Here is a 17051-nt window from a genome sequence, read left to right as displayed (position 1 = left end):
CCTGTACCTTACTTCTTTTTCACGTCAATGATCTTAGTGATTTAACTTGATTTCTTTTTCCAATGCTAATGGAACAGAAGTGATTTAAAAACAGGTTTGTAAGCAGCAGTATTAGAAGATGAGTGACCATGGTAGGAATTCATCTGCAGTGAAGAATGCTCAGAGCAGCTTTCATGAGCTCATGCTTTGCTCATGCTGTTTCTCTTCTTAAAAATTATGGAACTGACCTGTGTTTGGCTTTAAAAAGCTAGTATGACAAATCACTGAGTGGCTGAAAGATTGAGTGGTACAGGTGGACTGACTGCTGACTGTGTTAGCCCTGTCCTGCCGTCAAGGACGAGCTCAGAGGGCAAGTCTCACAAAAAGGGCTTAGACACAGCAACAGATGCTTCCCTGACATCTCAAAGGCAGCAGGTTCAGAGGAAGGTCATCAGAATTGGAAGCAAAAGATAGAGCTCTATTGGCTGTGTTACCTTGAGTAAGTCACCTTACTTCTCTAAGCCTCTGTCTCCTTGTCTGCAAAATAGGGGCCTGCCTACCTCATACAAAAACCAGGCTGAGTGAGCTCTGTGCCTTCTGGGCACAAGAAAGCGCATCAAACCTGCAGATGCACTCAGCCCTATACCCAAAGGTCCTGGCTGAGGCGTGCAGCTTGCCCAGTCCAGATCTCCTCACCAGGAGCAGAAGCAGGTGGTACCTGCTGGATGAGCTCCTCCTCGTGCAGCAGATGCAGCCGTGAGATGTTGTACTGCTCCTCCAGGGCCAGCGCAAAGTACTCCATACTTCGGATCGACAGCTTCTCCTTCACCGTGAGGATGATGTCCTGCAGGCACAGAGGCATAAGGGTCACCGAGGAACAGGCCAGCCCTCACGTTCAGGCACAGAGCAGGGAGGACTCCCTTCACTTTCCCTCTGCTCCTCGGTGCAGCTGGGGAGAGAAAGGCCTACACTGACCGGGTCCACTGCCAACGCAGGCAGCCAAATCTTGACGGGCCACATGTGGGACTTCTCATTGCCCCTCAAGGTCCTACACTCACCGCTCCCCTTCCCTCAAGGCTCCAGCACCACCCATACGGCCACCCTCTCTTGCTTTACTCGAAAGGCTGAAGCTGTCCTTTGGGGCCTTATGCCTCTCTTCAAGGTCTCCAGATTCATCCTCTCTCTGGAGTCTGCATCATCAACTGCTTACCAGACAGAATCACACCACCTACTCTCTATGTAACTACGGGAAATCAACCGGATGCTTCTGAACCTGTTTCTTCCTATGAAATGGAGGATAAGGATGCCTATTTAGAGGGGCTGATGGGATGACATGATAATTAATACTGTGCCACCAGAGTTGCCATGCCACATTTTCCTCATTCACTACAGTGGCCGCTTGTCATCACAAGGGCTTTGCTGCCTCAGGGCATTCACAACGCTGTTCCCTCTGCCAGGCACACTCCTCCCACACTCTTCACAAGGCTGTTTCTTTCTCTTCAGAGAAAACTTCTCTGGTCGCTGTGTCTAAATGGGATTGCCCCTGTTATTCTCTGTCCCAGGTCCTGTTGGTTTCCTTCATCACTACTGGATATGATTTTCTTCAACGACAGCTCTGTTCTCTAGTAATAGATAAGACAGTACAGTAAAGTTAAGTGAATGGGCTCTAGACCTAGACTTCCACTCACTAGCTGTGTGTCCCTGGATAAAGTGCTTACTCTCTCTATGCCTCAATGTTTTCATCTCTAAGATGGTCATAATATTCACACCTCTCTCAGGGGTTGTGTGTGGTAAATTAATTTCCCCATATATGGCATTTAGAATCGCACCTGGCAGATGGCAAGTGTTCAATACATGCTAGCTGCTGATGTTTGTTTTCTTGCTTATTGTCATTTACCCCGCTAGATGCTAACCTTCCCCAGAATGTGAACCTTGCTTGTCTTGTGCTCCATTATATCCCCAAAGATTGGCACTCAGTGATGCTCAATAAACTTTCACTCAGTGAATAAATAATCATCACAGACTCATCATAGACGTCCTGCCAGAATCTCAGATTTAGTAAGTGCCACACCATCAGGTGCTACCTGCTCCTCACGGCTCCCAATTCTGAATCCTCTTCCCACTTGCTCCATCGCCCTCCATAACTGACCAGTGACTAAGTCCTGAAAGGTCTATCTGCTTCTGTAACTCAACAAAATTAATTCAATGTCTACTGTGAGCTGGCCATGATAGAGAGCCCCTCACTGGACTCTGTCCCCTCTCTCCATTCTCCATTTGGCTTGAGTTCACACATTTCTCCTGGCTTTGTTGAGTGGTGCCCTAAGGACCCCACCCTACTACCCATCTGACCTCCACCTTGCATCTAGAGCAGGGGTTGGCAAACCATCACCTGTGGGCCAAATCTGGTCCACTGCTTGTTTTTGTAATTAAAGTTACATGGGAACACAGCCATGCCCATTCTCTACAATGGCAGAGTTGAGTAACCATGACAGAAGCCCCATGGCCTGCAAAACCTAGAATATTATCTGCCTCTTTACAGAACAAGTTTGCTGACCCCGATCTAGAGAAACTTGTCTAAGCCTTGTACTTCTCATGTTCTCCCTGGCTCAAGAATATTCAGTGGTCCCCATGGCCCACTAGCCCAAATCCAGACTCCTTAGCTTAATATTCAAGGCTCTCAAGTATCAGGTGCCAGCCCACTTCTCCCACTTTATCTTCTGCTGCTTCTTCCAATGTACCCTGCTCGCAAGCCCCATATACTTGCCAAACTTTCCCATCACTGGATTTTTTTTTTGCGGTACGCGGGCCTCTCACTGTTGTGGCCTCTCGCGTTGCATAGCACAGGCTCCGGACGCGCAGGCTCAGCGGCCATGGCTCACGGGCCCAGCCGCTCTGCGGCATGTGGGATCTTCCTGGACCGGGGCACGAACCCGCGTCCCCTGCATCGGCAGGCGGACTCTCAACCACTGCACCACCAGGGAAGCCCATCACTGGATCTTCGTTGGTGTCATTCCACATGCCCGGGAAGCTGTCTTCACCTACCACTCCTGACCCATTCCTGTCCATCTTTCCAAGTCGGCCTCATAGGCCATCACATCCTGGGGGCCTTTCCTTGCCACCCAGCTGGAAGCTCTCTCTTCCTACAGCCCACACCACACCATTTTCACGTCCCGATTTCCTGGTTCTGAGCACACTGTACCCACAACAGTCTCCTTGTGAAATAACCCCAGGTCTCATCTCCTCACCCCAGCCCCACCCCAAGACTCTAGGCTCCCTAAGGGAGTGACCTGGCATAAATTATTTCTGTATCATCAACAGCTTTGCCAGCACACACAAGAGAGTCACTAAATGTTCACTGGGTCAAATGACGTTATTTTCCTTGATTTAGAGAAAGAGGTTTTCTAATGTAAGAAATTTGCTTCTCTTGATAAGGCACTGGGGAAGAGAAGTCACTGATGACCTGACAGTGGTTTTTCCCTTTTTTACCCATTTGGGGATTTGTTTACATACCCCCTTCTTTCTCTGTCATAAAGAGCTAAAAGACTGGCTTTTTAAAAATTTGGCTACTACAGGGAAGTAAAATTAACCAGTATTATACCAGCTAACTCCTTGCCCATTTCAGCAACTCCATCTGTCATCTTGGCTTTAATTCCCCTGCGGTGTGTGTAAATCATCTCGAAGTCTTTTTGGCCACCAAAGGGGGACTCACTTTAAATAAAGCATCCCCTCCATTCCAATGCACTTTGCTCAAAGATGACAGAAGTAGACACCTTGTCTAACGCATTTGCACAACTTTCATGCAGAATGGCGGCGTGGCCACCTCCAGTGCAGGGTTCAGAGACAACAGACCAAGTTGGAAGCCAGCTAGGAGCTAGCTGACCTTGACAAGTTTGGGATCTCTTGGGCCAGTGTTCTCATCTGAAAAGTAGGTTAATAATTGCCACTTTACAAGGTTACTGGGGGCATTAAGTGAGATAGTGCATGAGGAAGTACCCAGGGAAGTGCCAGACATGTAGTGAACTCTGAACAAATCCATTCCCCCCTCCCTTCCTCCATTGGGTTTGAGCTTCCCAGGGTCAGACAGGCTTTCTCCAGCTTCTCCTCAGTCACACCAAGATAAGAACGGGATAGAGCATTTGGGGCAGCCCTAGGAACTGCCAAAGGGAGGTGCCAGGGAACACTGGTGTGTGTGCGTGCATTGAGTATGCACTCAAGTGCATGTGCGTGTGCGTGTGCGTGTGTGTGTGTGTGTGTGTGTGTGTGTGTGTGTGTGTGTGTATCTTGGCTACTGTCCGGTACCTATAGCTGCACTTGCCCACCTGAACCTGCTCTTCCCCCAGTATCAGAAGAGCTGGGCTCAGTGCTGACTCTTACACGATTTTTAATGTTTGAACAACTCCTTTCTTTGCTTCTTCCCTGGTGCCTCCCTCTAACACTATTTGCTTCCTTGTTCAGAAACTATAGTGCCATCCCTTATTGTCTATGGATAAAATCCAAACTCCGTTGCCTGCCATTTGAAGCCGTCCCCAGCCAGCCTGTGCTGTCTCCCACTCCTCCCATGAGAAAATGGCCTGTGTTCCAGTCCTGTGGGATGGTTTGCTGCTTCCTGGGCAATGCCTGTCTTACTGGCTCTCTGCCTTAGTTCATGGGACTTCTTCAGTTTGATGTGCATCCTCTAACCCCTCAAAAACCCTGTCCCCACCTGTGCTTGTTGAAGTCTTAGAAACCCTTCGAAGCTCAGCTCAGGTCCAGCTTCCTTGCAAAGCCTTCTCTGACGTCCTGACAGGACAGAATATGGTCAGATAGAAAGATGGTTCTCTTTCCCTTGCATGCTGGGCACTTCCTTGTCCCTCTCCCTACAGCCCTTACTTCGTCCTGCCCTGGACTACTGCGAGTTCCAAGAATGTCCGTCTTCCCTCAACTAGACTGCAGGCTCCTGGGAGACAGAGACCACTTTCTACCTCCTTCTGTACCACCTGCCTCAGAGTACCTCCTTTGGGGGAACTTGTTAAATGTAAGTCAAACTGACTTCCATCCAGAATAGAATTCACAGGGGCCTGGACCTGCCCGCACACCTTGCCTGGGATTTTAGCGACTCTAGTCTTTTGGGTAGCAGGTGGAGTCCCATACAAGAATCCCAGTGGTTAAGGGTGAAAGCTTATGAGTTGTATTGGGTACTTCATCTCTCTGAGCCCTGATTTCCTCCCCTGCAAGACGGTGATTAAAATACCAGCTTGCTGGGTGTTTGTGCAACTAAATGAGATAACACAGTGCTTGGCTTACTGCAGGTGCTCAGACCATGGTGGTTGTGAGGTCACCAAGGTAGCTGCCTGGCAAGATGCCCCCGGGGCCCTGGGAGCCAGCAAATTCTCACTGGGAAAGAGATTCAAGTTTATTCCGAATACCTTCACAGTCGTGTGTGCCTCAAACTTGAAAGCTTTGGTCTGTCCATTCTCCAAGTACACCTTGAGCACGTTGGGCATACACAGCAGAGAATTACCCTGGAAAACACAAGAGTAGCGTTGAAACTGTCCCTCCCTGTCCCTGGGTGTGACAGATCCTCAGCTTCCCTGGCCCTGCCTGGTGAGGAAAGCAGGATTCTCCCCAACCTCCTCACCACGTTGTAGATTGATTCTTGACATTTGGAGATTTCTCCAATGGATGAGGTCTATGCCACACAGATACAGACATGCTTTGTTCCGGGGATAGCCACTAGAACTGGAAGACGGTGAAGAGTGAGCCCTGCCACGAGCATACTGACAGCACTGTGTGAGCCTGTACAATGTCACGCGGCCATCAGCTGACACTTCACTGCTGGTTGCCGCCCTTACGGGATGCAATTTGGCAAGTCAGGTGACAAGTATGCACATCATCTCAGATGGGCCTTTCTGAGATTCCTGCACTGTGCCTTGTGGGGTTGGGTGAAATGGGGGGGTAGGTTGCTCCCTCAGAGCCCCCTCAACATTTTACTATTTCATTCCCTACAGTAAAGCAACACCAAAGGGCAGAGGGCTGCTCTCCGTCTCTACTCATCCCAACCATCACTCCGGATTTATGAGAACAACTGCCCCCAATTCTAATCTCTGCAAAGAGTTTGGGTACAAAGCCCACCTGGGTTAGAAGCTTACAATCTTTTTTCAAAAACCTGACAGCCTTTTTCAGATGAGAATTTTGTATCCTCTAAATATAAGGCCACTTGTATCATTTAATCAAGACTCACATTCATCACTCTACATAACTTTTTTTTTTAAACCACAGCACTTTTATGGAAGAAAAAGGAATATGGTCGTATCCCAGTGCCATTTCACACTCAGTCAGGGATGAGGGATTTCACATCGCGCATGTGGTCATCTCACTACTCTGGTTTAGGGTATTTAGAAATCTTAATCTTTGGAATTCCCAAGTATGACATGCTTTCCTTGATACTTTATTAATAATTTGTGATTTACCAAAAAATACATCCATTACATCATCACATAACTAAGGCTTTTCTCTAAGGCTTCTTCCAATTTTTATCTATACCTGTAAATAGCTTTTAGAGAGCCGCAGGAATAGAACATGCACGATTCTATGTGCATTTTTACTCAACACATATACACTTCTTCATGTGCGTTTAATGTTTAAATGTTTATAATTTTAATGGACTTATAAAGAGTCTGTTGAGTTGAAATATTAGAATTTCTTTAACCATTCCTCTGCCCTAGACATTTAACATTTTTTCAAATTTTTTGCAATTTATCTATCAGTAAAACAGATATCTTTAACTACATGGATTTTTGCATTTAAATTATGTTATAGACTTAAATTAATGAGAATGTGGTCCTTGGCCCACTTATATGGCATTCATTAAATTTTGTTTTCTTCTACTCCCAGAGATTAAATCAATTTACAAAGCCACCAATTAGTACATGAGTGTAGCTACTTTCTTGGCATCAGGGCTTACATTTTTCTTTATTTGTGCTCATTTACTAAGTAGCAGTTCTTAATATTTTCCTTTGCATTTCTTTAACGGTTAGCAAAGTTAAGCATATTTGAAGTGTTGGTTTCCTTAAGTCAGACAGAGAAAGATAATACTGTACGATATCACTTATATGTGGAATCTAAAAAATAAAACAAACTAGTGAATATAACAAAAAAGAAACAGACACACAGATATAGAGAATAAACTAGAGGTTACCACTAGGGAGGGGTGGAGGGGCAAGGTAGGGGTAGGGAATTAAGGGGTAGGGAATTAAGAGGTACCAACTACTATGCATAAAATGAATAAGCTACAAAGATATATTGATCAGCACAGGGAATATAGCCAAAATTTTATAATAACTATAAACGGAGTATATAACCTTTAAAGATTGTGAATCACAATGTTGAACTTGAAACTTATATTGTATATCAATATACCTCAATAATAAAAAAACCCCAAACCCCCAAATGTTGGTTTCCTATTTCAGATTCTTCTAGGGTCTTAGTATGTTTCAAGGGAGAAAGTTTAGCAACTGATTTTATCATCTTTTAAATACTTGAGAGGATGAAAATGTAGGTCACAATGATGAACTCTCCCTGGTTTGGCTGTCTCTGCTTCACGTGGCTGATACAGAGACTCTGTACCCTGAGGTGCAAGTCTCCCCAGGGGATCTGGTTCACATCTGCAGAATCCTTATTCTCTACCTGTTCTGTTAGTTGGTTCTAGCTTCTACTTCTCTTTACTACGTACTACTCTTTTTTTTTTTTTTTTTTTTTTTTTGCGGTACGCGGGCCTCTCACTGTTGTGGCCTCTCCCGCTGCGGAGCACAGGCTCTGGACGCACAGGCTAAGCGGCCATGGCTCACGGGCCCAGCCGCTCTGCGGCATGTGGGATCCTCCCGGACCGGGGCACAAACCCGTGTCCCCTGCATCAGCAGGCGGACTCTCAACCACTGCGCCACCAGGGAAGCCCTACTATGTACTACTCTTAAAAACACACGTTGAGGACTTGAGGATATGGGGAGGGGGAAGGGTGAGTCTTGAAAGGGCGAGAGAGAGTCATGGACATATACACACTAACAAACGTAGTAAGGTAGATAGCTAGGGGGAAGCAGCCGCAAGGCACAGGGATATTAGCTCGGGGCTTTGGGACAGCCTGGAGGGGTGGGATGGGGAGAGTGGGAGGGAGGGAGACGCAAGAGGGAAGACACATGGGAGCATATGTATATGTATAGCTGATTCACTTTGTTATAAAGCAGAAACTAACACACCATTGTAAAGCAATTATACCCCAATAAAGATGTTAAAAAAAAAAAAAAAACACACGTTGAATCAAAATTCAATTTGCTGAAGAGGTTTGATCCATTTTCACAAACATGGACACACAGAGACTCAAATATTTCAGACTGACAGGATCTCAGGTCTTTTCTGATTAATACACTAGGCCTCCCACTAGACCTTCCTGAACAAATCCACCTTTTACTCTGAGGTCTAACTGAAGGTGGAGTCTGTTAAGCAGCAGGACAAGAAGAAAATAAGGGCTCTCCAGATGTGAACCAGATCACCTGAATCCGGTGTTACAGTGGCCGTGACTCCCCATTCACTGGTCTCTATGCTAAGAAAACCAGATAAGGACAAGCTCCAATTTGAAAGTTTCAAAATCTATTATTGATCACTGAATTCAGAATGGTAATAGTTACAGACCATTGGGTGGAAAATATTTAAATTATGAATATATGAGTCTTTAACAGTCCACATTGAAAACATCGAACTCTAGCCAACATTTTCCCTTTACAAACTTGTCTTCTGAACCCTCATATCCAACCACACCAATCCTGGGTATTCCCATATCAAAAAGGACTAGACAGCATATCACAGTGGAAAACAGAAGAACTGAAGTCACACAGACTTGTGCTCCTGTATTTCTAGCTATGTGATCTCAGAGGTTAATTCTCTAAACCTCTCTAAGCCTCTGCTTCCTCTTTTGTTAAAATACCTCCCATGCAGGGTATGGTGATGACTAAGGATTATGTACCCAAAATTCATGCAATAGAGGTTCAATAGATGATGGGCTGTTTAAAAAAAACAAAGCCACCCCCCTCCCCCGGCCACCATCACTACTATCAATATATCACCTCCAGAGGGAATACTAAGTTTGAAGATTTAGAATGAGAAATGTACAATTGGAATCTGTTGAAATTTCAAGGGCAGAAAAATGGAGTCACAGAATGACAGAGCCACACCCAGTGCGTCTCTCCCTGTCCACCATTTGCAGGTGCCTCACTAAGGGGGCACAGAGCCTCAAGCAAGCCCTCTGCACTCCCTCTGCATCCCCTCCATGCTGCAGATTCCAGAGTCCTGAGGAGATACATGCCAGGAGGCAGCTCACCCACTTCATGAAGAGTCATTTCAACCTCCTGACCAGTGACGCACCTGGCTGTGTCCGCTGACGAGCACTTCCTCTGCAAAGTGCACCTTCACGGGGTTGGTCTTCAGCCTGGCTCGCTTCTCCTCCGTTAGGAAGGAGGACTTGGGGACTCCCTGAAAAACATTAACACGACACTTTAGAAAAATGTGGGACTTTCATAAAAGCCATGTATATCTTCTCGTTTCTTAAAAACAAAAGCAAAAGCTTGACAGCTGTTGAGAATTCAATTAAAACCCACAGAGAAGGACAACATCCCATTAGAGATCTCTTTTCATAAAATTTAGGGATCTCAACCCAATGTTCTTATGCGTCTGAGGACAGCTCAAGATTCAATACAGTGGCCAAAGGCTGTGGTATGATGAAGACAAAGAGAACTGGCCTGTGAGCAAAGAAACCTGAATTCCAACCCAACTTCAGCTACTCAACAGTTCTGAGAACTACCTCAAACACAAATTGTTATGGAAGAAAACCAGTTGTGTGTGTGTGTGTGTGTGTGCACGAGTGTGTATGTGTGTGTGTACACACTCCTTTCTCTGGCCTTCAGTCTTCTCTTCTGCACAGTATGGGAACTGGACCAGGAGGCAGAAACAGCATAATTCTAATGAGCATGGGTTCTGGAGTCTAACTACCTGAAAAAAGCCCAGCTCTACTGATTTCTGCATGTGAGACCATGTGCCTGTGAGGCTATAGTGTCCTCATCTGTAAAAGGGGGATAACCAATATATCTACCTTGCAGGATTTTCTTTTGGCACAAATTAAGTAAGACATTAAATATTAGTATTAATATTATAATAAATAATGTATTATAATTAATAGAAATACAGATCTATACAATTAAACCAAACATATTTTAATCATAAAATTCTATGTCCTAGAGAAGTAGTAATTAGTATTCCAACTTAGGACTTTATAATTCCTAATCAATTTCAAATCATTTGAGGACTCTAAGAATCCACTTGGAGAAAGATGAGCATTCTTGCTGAAGTAAAATATGTATGATCATTTGTCTTATGATCATGTAACTTCTGGTGAGAGGCCCAAGTGGGCTAGACAATATTCAGGGCGTTTCTCAGGGGCACAGGGGCCATCACCTGGGCTAATATCAGCTTTCCCTGCAGGATTTCCAAAGTACAGTATTCATACTCCTCTTTTCTTGGGAACCTCATAGGAATCTTAGGAATGGTACTGGAACATGTTAATTTTCCTCTCCCTATACTTTTTATTTTTTAAAAGGAGGCAGCTATATGCTGCTTCCCTCTCTCCTTACTTAACAAGTGCTATCTTTTGCTATCATTCTTGGAAATAGAGTAGGAAAAGAACTACCTAATTAAGATTAAGATGTTCTCCACTGAGATGATAATCAGCTAAATGCAAAGAATCTCTCAACACCTGCATAATCATTTATAGCGATTAGCTTTCAGTATACTGTTTTTTTATGCATTGGTTTCACACTATTTCATAGGTAAATTCTTCTATTTAGAATAGAAGAATCTCCATTTATCTGTGCATAAAACACTTGGTCTTTCATATTTATGGCAAACATCCTAGTCCTATTCAGGTGGGTTTTTTTTCCTGTTCTACTTCTAAGAAACAAACAAACAAAAAATAACACTTCAAATAAGGAGAGGAGGCAACAATTTCTTTGCTTTTTAGTGTTATGGAGTTTTTGGACCACAGAAGTTTAATTTTTTCCACATAATGAAATAGCTGTTTGTTCCACTGTACCTTCTCCCACTCCCTAAATGCTTAGGAATTCTTTCTGCAACTTACGACCGAATAGACACCCATCCATATTGTTGACATTTTTATGGTTTGTTTTTTATATTTAAGTCTTTAACATCAAATGGTGTGAGATATGCCCCAGTACAATTTCTTGAATAATCATCTTTTCTCCCACTGATTTGGGATGCCAAATTTATCACATACTAAATTCTTATACTGGTATCTATTCTTGGACTTTCTATTTGATTAGATTGACATATCCAACATTTCATCAATATCACACTGTTTTAATTACTGCAGCTTTATTAGTTTTAAAATCTAGTATTTCAAGGCCATCATTATTCCTTTTAAAAAAGATTTTCTTGATAAGTCTCACCTTGATATACTTTGTCAAAATCCAAATAAAAGTCCCACAGGGAGTCTGAATTTTCCTTAAGCATATACATTAACATGAGAAAATCTGACATATTAGTAGTCTTCCCAACAAGGAACATAATATGTAACTCCTTTTATATTAAAGAAAAATTTTACTTCCTTCAGTATTATTCTAGTTTCCTTCATGTAAGGCCCACATATTTCTTTTCCCTAAAGTTCTCCTATTTTTAAATTTTTTCCTGTAAAGAACTAGCCCTTAGATTTATCAACTTTCCAATTTTTTCTGTTTTCCAAAGCATCATTTAGATTTAAATTTTTATCATTTTCTTTAATCTGCTTTATGCTTGTTTTATTAGTCTTTTCTTCCTACTTCTTGCACTGAATATTTACTTAACCTCTTTTCTTGTTAAATAATAAAATCACTTTTAAGGTTATGAATGTTACTCTGAGTATAGCTTCAACTGTATATAAGTTCTAAGAAGTAGAGTTCTAAATTTTAATTATTTTCTACCTAGTCTATAATGGTAATTTTTGCTTTTCCATTTGATTCTGTCTTTACTTAGGAGATTGCATTTTTATTCCAAATGACTGGGTGGTTTTAATTAAGTTTTTTTTTTTTTTTTTGTGGTACACGGGCCTCTCACTGTTGTGGCCTCTGCTGTTGCAGAGCACAGGCTCCGGACGCGCAGGCTCAGCGGCCATGGCTCACGGGCCCAGCCGCTCTGCGGCATGTGGGATCTTTCCGGACCGGGGCACAAACCCATGTGCCCTGCATCGGCAGGTGGACTCTCAACCACTGCGCCACCAGGGAAGCCCCTTAATTTTTTGAGAGCTATCAATTTGTGTTTTATTATATTCTGGAAAAGAGACTCATACAGTTGTTTCTTTGGGGAATTTAGTTTTTTTGGTGGTCTGGTATGTGGTCAGTTGGATTAGATTATTAAATGCATTATTAAAATTCTCTGTGCCCCTATTTATTTTCTTGTCTATTTGTGGCCAAGGCTAAGAGGTATGTACTAAATTCTCTCAAAATGAGAATTTTCTGTCAACGTTTCCTCCTTGGTAGTTTTCTCTTACAATCTGATTATATACTTTCCCCTGTATCACATATAAAGGACTCCTAGGCTTATAGTGGTTTAGGATGGCTGGTGCCTTTTTGTGCATCATCTGTGCCACACCTTGCCTTGAGGCCAATAAAACACGTTCACATTCAACACCTTGTTGGGTCCTCAGAACAACCCATTAGATAGACAAGGCTGTTACTGTCCTCATCTCTGTTTTACAAAAGTCAAAACTGAAACTAAATGACTGCTCCACAGTGATATCATCACTCAGACCTGTCCTGAAACTCCTAGTTTGGTACCCTTGTCATACCACTCTGCATAATCACAGGTCTGTCTCCTTAGCTGGACCATGAGTTCTTGAAGCCTGGACCCACATCTGTGTCCTCCACAATACTGGCACACAGGCTGTTTATTCTACGGGGGATATTCTGCTGGGGGTACAGGGTCTTGGGGCCAAGAAGGGTGAAACTAACACAAAAGACATAAAAAGAGATATACCGATGTGTAGCGAACAACTGTGATTGAAAGAGAATCTTCAGCTTCCCTGAAAAAAAAGAATAAAGGTAAAAAAAGTCATCATTCTGGGTGATACACGTGTGTGTGTGCGTGTGTGTGTGTGTGTTAGGGTCAAAAAGACTGGTAGAATTACAAAGCAGCCTCTCTTGCCTCAGCTTCTTTGGCTCAGCAAAATTGAGGACACTGAGAAAGCAGTGATCTGTGAAGGAACTTAAGCTGTCCCAGATGCCACTGCTACCTTAAGAAAATCTTCAGATACTTCCCTCTACCATCTAGTCCATACCTACAGCCACTAAATTAAGTCACTTATCTTTCCTTCTTTTTTTAAATTTTATTTTATTTTTGGCTGCATTGGGTCTTTGTTGCTGCGTGTGGGCTTTCTCTAGTTTCAGTGAGCGGGGGCTACTCTTCGTTGCGGTGTGCGGGCTTCTCATTGTGGTGGCTTTTCTTGTTGCAGAGCACGGGCTCTAGGCGCACAGGCTTCAGTAGTTGTGGCACATGGGCTCAGTGGTTGTGGCATGTGGGCTCAGTGGCTGTGGCACAGGGGCTTAGTTGCTCCGCGGCATGTGGGATCTTCCTTGACCAGGGATCAAACCCGTGTCCCCTGCATTGGCAGGCAGATTCTTAACCACTGCACCACCAGGGAAGTCCCCACTTATCCTTCATTTAGTCTATATGATGGAAAACTCATCCGGTTGCTATGACCACTAGCTAGGTTTACGTCCAGAAAAAAATTTTAAGAGAAAACAAAGCACTAACACAGATAACTTAGGTTGCTATTTCAGAAAACTGGCTAAACATTCATGAAAAAGAATAAATGAATGTGGATAAACTGATCAGATAAAAGCCAACAAGTTTATGGTGTTTGGGCACACAAGTTTGGCGGGTCCAATCATTTAATCAAATACTAGACATTTTTGTTTTGTTATAATCTCTTAGGTTCCAAAAGTGATCAAATCAACCAGGTAAGTGCCAAACTTCCACTTTGCATTAGAGGACAGAACTGAAAAATCAATTCATATTTTCCTTTATCTCTGCCATTGCTAGAGAAGCAGTTTGCAAAATAATTTCATTTGATTTCTTGCAATATGAACATTTAGGCCAGCTGCTGCCAGTGTGTTACTTCCTCTAATAGATAAACTCAACCTGAGGTTTCTAAGTGCCTGGGGATTGCCTCTTTTCCATTTTATATAAGAACAGGTCTTTTTCAAGAGAATTCACAACAAACCAACGTCCAAGTACTCTCAAAAGGACAGTTTGGCCTCACAGATAGATAATCGGAGGAATTAGAGAGATTTGGTTGGGTTTTTGTTTGCTTGGGTTTTTACTTTTATAAATGGCAATGACACTGGGAACTAAGCTAAAAAAGTAAGCAGTTCCGAGATCCCCACAAAAGGCATGTAGCTCAGAGTGCAGACGCAAGCACACATCAGGTCACATCCCTGCTCACAAGTCTTCAGTGGCTCAGTCTTCCAGGAGGAGAATAACCCCTGAACTCGCTGTGTCAGCACCAAGACCCTCCATCATCCGGGCCTCACTTACCAGAACTTTTCTCTAGGAATCCAGTGCCTTAGGCAAACTGAACCGCTCAGTGTCCCTACTCCCCAGCCAGTCACTCCTCCTTGTTACTCTGCATGGATCATCCTTCACCTCCATCTTTGTGGCCCAAATTCTACCCAGCATTAAAGGTAGAACTTGGCCAGCCGAAATACTTCTGTACTCTTCTCTGTTTTGTCAAACCACAACTTCCCCACAAGTTGGAGGAATCTCCAGCGTTTACAGCCCCTTTCCCCTGCTTCTCTTGAGACACTGTCTGCCCTCAATCTTAGCGGGGTATACACGAGCTGTCTCTGTACTACCATCCTGTAAGTGTCTGGGGAGTGGAGCCCCTTTGCCCCCCAGGTTTCCTTGCCCATTAAACAGATCAGGGTTCAATGTTACCTAAACATTCAAATTTTGGTCTACTGTTTTAAATTGTGAATACTTTTGTTTATTAGTCAGAGTTTGATCTAGCCTGGCAGAGATATTAGTAGCAGTGAAAATCTAAAATTCATTTGCTGGAATGGAGAAATTCTTTGAGAAAACCACCCAGTAATTGGGAAAGCAAACTTCATGATTTCCATAACCATATTTCATTATTTAAAATGAAATAATCAGGGCTTCCCTGGTGACGCAGTGGTTGAGAGTCCGCCTGCCGATGCAAGGGACACGGGTTCGTGCCCCGGTCCGGGAAGATCCCACATGCCGCGGAGAGGCTGGGCCCGTGAGCCACGGCCGCTGAGCCTGCGTGTCCGGAGCCTGTGCTCCGCAATGGGAGAGGCCACAACAGTGAGAGGCCCGTGTACTGCAAACACACACACACACACACACACACACACACACACACACAGAGAGAAATAATCAAATCCTTTCCTGGCTGCCCCACCCACTCACCTTATTCCCTAGCAATCTTGAAGCAATATTGGGCGTGGTTGAGAGGATTCTATTTTCTACACTATGATGGATTCTCTGTAAATCTTATGTTTCTCCACAGCGAGACTGTGGACTTCCTGAGGGTGGAGACTGCATCCTGCATATTCATTTTCTCTTTCTCTGACGTTGTTATTGTTGCTGGTTATTCAGTGTGTGCTGTACATGATAGGCCCTCAGAAATGAAAAACACCACTCACAAAAAGGCACAGACTAAAGTACACACTTGAAGTATCTTCAAGCTGGCCTTCCTCTATTTCTCGTTTCCCTTTATTTATATTAAAGTCATTAAAACAGTGTTGGGTGAAAGCTTTAAAAGACAAAGGCTGCACGTGCCTATAGAACATCTGTCAGGCCTCCTCACTCCTGTCACTCACTCCCTCTGTCTTAAAACCAGGGTCGCCAACTGTCAGTGCCAACCACATTCACTCACTCCACTGAGCACCCACTGTGTGCCTGGTCTTAAGGAGATCATGGTCAAAGCAGAAAGTGAGACATTTACAAAAATCACCATGACACCAGGTAGAAGTTGGTAGGTGCCATACCAATGGAACTATGTATATGCCTACCAGGCTGCACCAAGAACATTTAGGAAGAGATGTTAAAAGGGTTAAAGAACAATAAGCAGACTTAGTGTCAATTTAGTCTAATTTTTGGCATATGTTACAACAACCCTATACATCCTAAAGGGGTAGGGCGTATGTATTATTCATAATTACATTCCCCGCAGCGCCTAGCACAGTGTTTTGGGCATCGCAGGGGGTTGATAAATAGAGCACCCTGTGCCTCCCCATCACTTCTGTAGGCAGGTGAAAGAGGGCAGATAGTAACCGAGATGGAATTCTAAAACAAGGCTGTTATTGCTGCTTTAAAGGAGCCTGCACTTTACTTAAATCCCAGGAATATCAGTTATGCCCTTTCTGTCTCCCACCCTTGCTCTGTAATAATCTGTGCAATATATATAATAATATATATAATAATTCTGTGGATGACGGAAGACAATTTAGCACCTCAGCATATCGACCGCTCGTTCACAGGAAAGGTCTTCAGCAGGCTCGTTGTTCATCTGGAGGATCTGATCACCAGGGAAAAGCTTGCCATGAGCGGAGCCTCCTGTTGAAGAGAAAAGAAGTAACTGATGTTCATGCCAGGAGGGCCCAGACCCCATGTGTCACAGCAGCTCACCTGAATGGCAGCCTGATCCAGTCCCCAGGGCACTGGCTCACCCACACCCCTGGCCAGACTTGGGCTCACATGGATTTCAGTTTTCCTGTTTACAAAGCATGGATAACGTACCTACCATTCATCACCTTCAAGGGATGTTAGGAGACTGTCCAGGGAAAGAAGACTAGCAGAAACTCCCTGAATCAACAGAGCTGGCCAGCCAATCTACTACATTCATTGCTAAAGAACTCTGGTATATGTGTGTGTGTGTGTGTGTGTGTGTGTGTGTGTGTGTGCGCGTAAATTCAAATTATTAGATTTTAACTAGTCCCAGATCTCACATCAACACATAGCTGAAGTATGACAAAAAACAC

At 43.9% G+C, this 17051-nt stretch overlaps 1 protein-coding gene across 1 annotated transcript in view; it reads right to left on the bottom strand.

The window, feature by feature from the left end:
- The window catches only part of FRMPD1 (FERM and PDZ domain containing 1), a 46669-nt gene that overhangs the window by 14052 nt on the left and 15566 nt on the right, over window positions 1-17051 (bottom strand). The window contains exons 3-7 of the mRNA XM_065879439.1: window positions 16524-16626; window positions 13027-13072; window positions 9373-9480; window positions 5385-5480; window positions 698-823 (exon numbers count right to left, since the gene is read on the bottom strand). Of these exons, the coding sequence (XP_065735511.1) occupies window positions 698-823; window positions 5385-5480; window positions 9373-9480; window positions 13027-13072; window positions 16524-16626 (479 nt within the window). The remainder of the gene's footprint in view (window positions 1-697; window positions 824-5384; window positions 5481-9372; window positions 9481-13026; window positions 13073-16523; window positions 16627-17051) is intronic.

Source organism: Phocoena phocoena, chromosome 6 (genome assembly GCF_963924675.1).
Source record: "Phocoena phocoena chromosome 6, mPhoPho1.1, whole genome shotgun sequence".
In the NCBI taxonomy this organism is placed as follows: Eukaryota; Metazoa; Chordata; class Mammalia; order Artiodactyla; family Phocoenidae; genus Phocoena; species Phocoena phocoena.
This window is presented reverse-complemented; position numbering and strand designations above follow the sequence as displayed.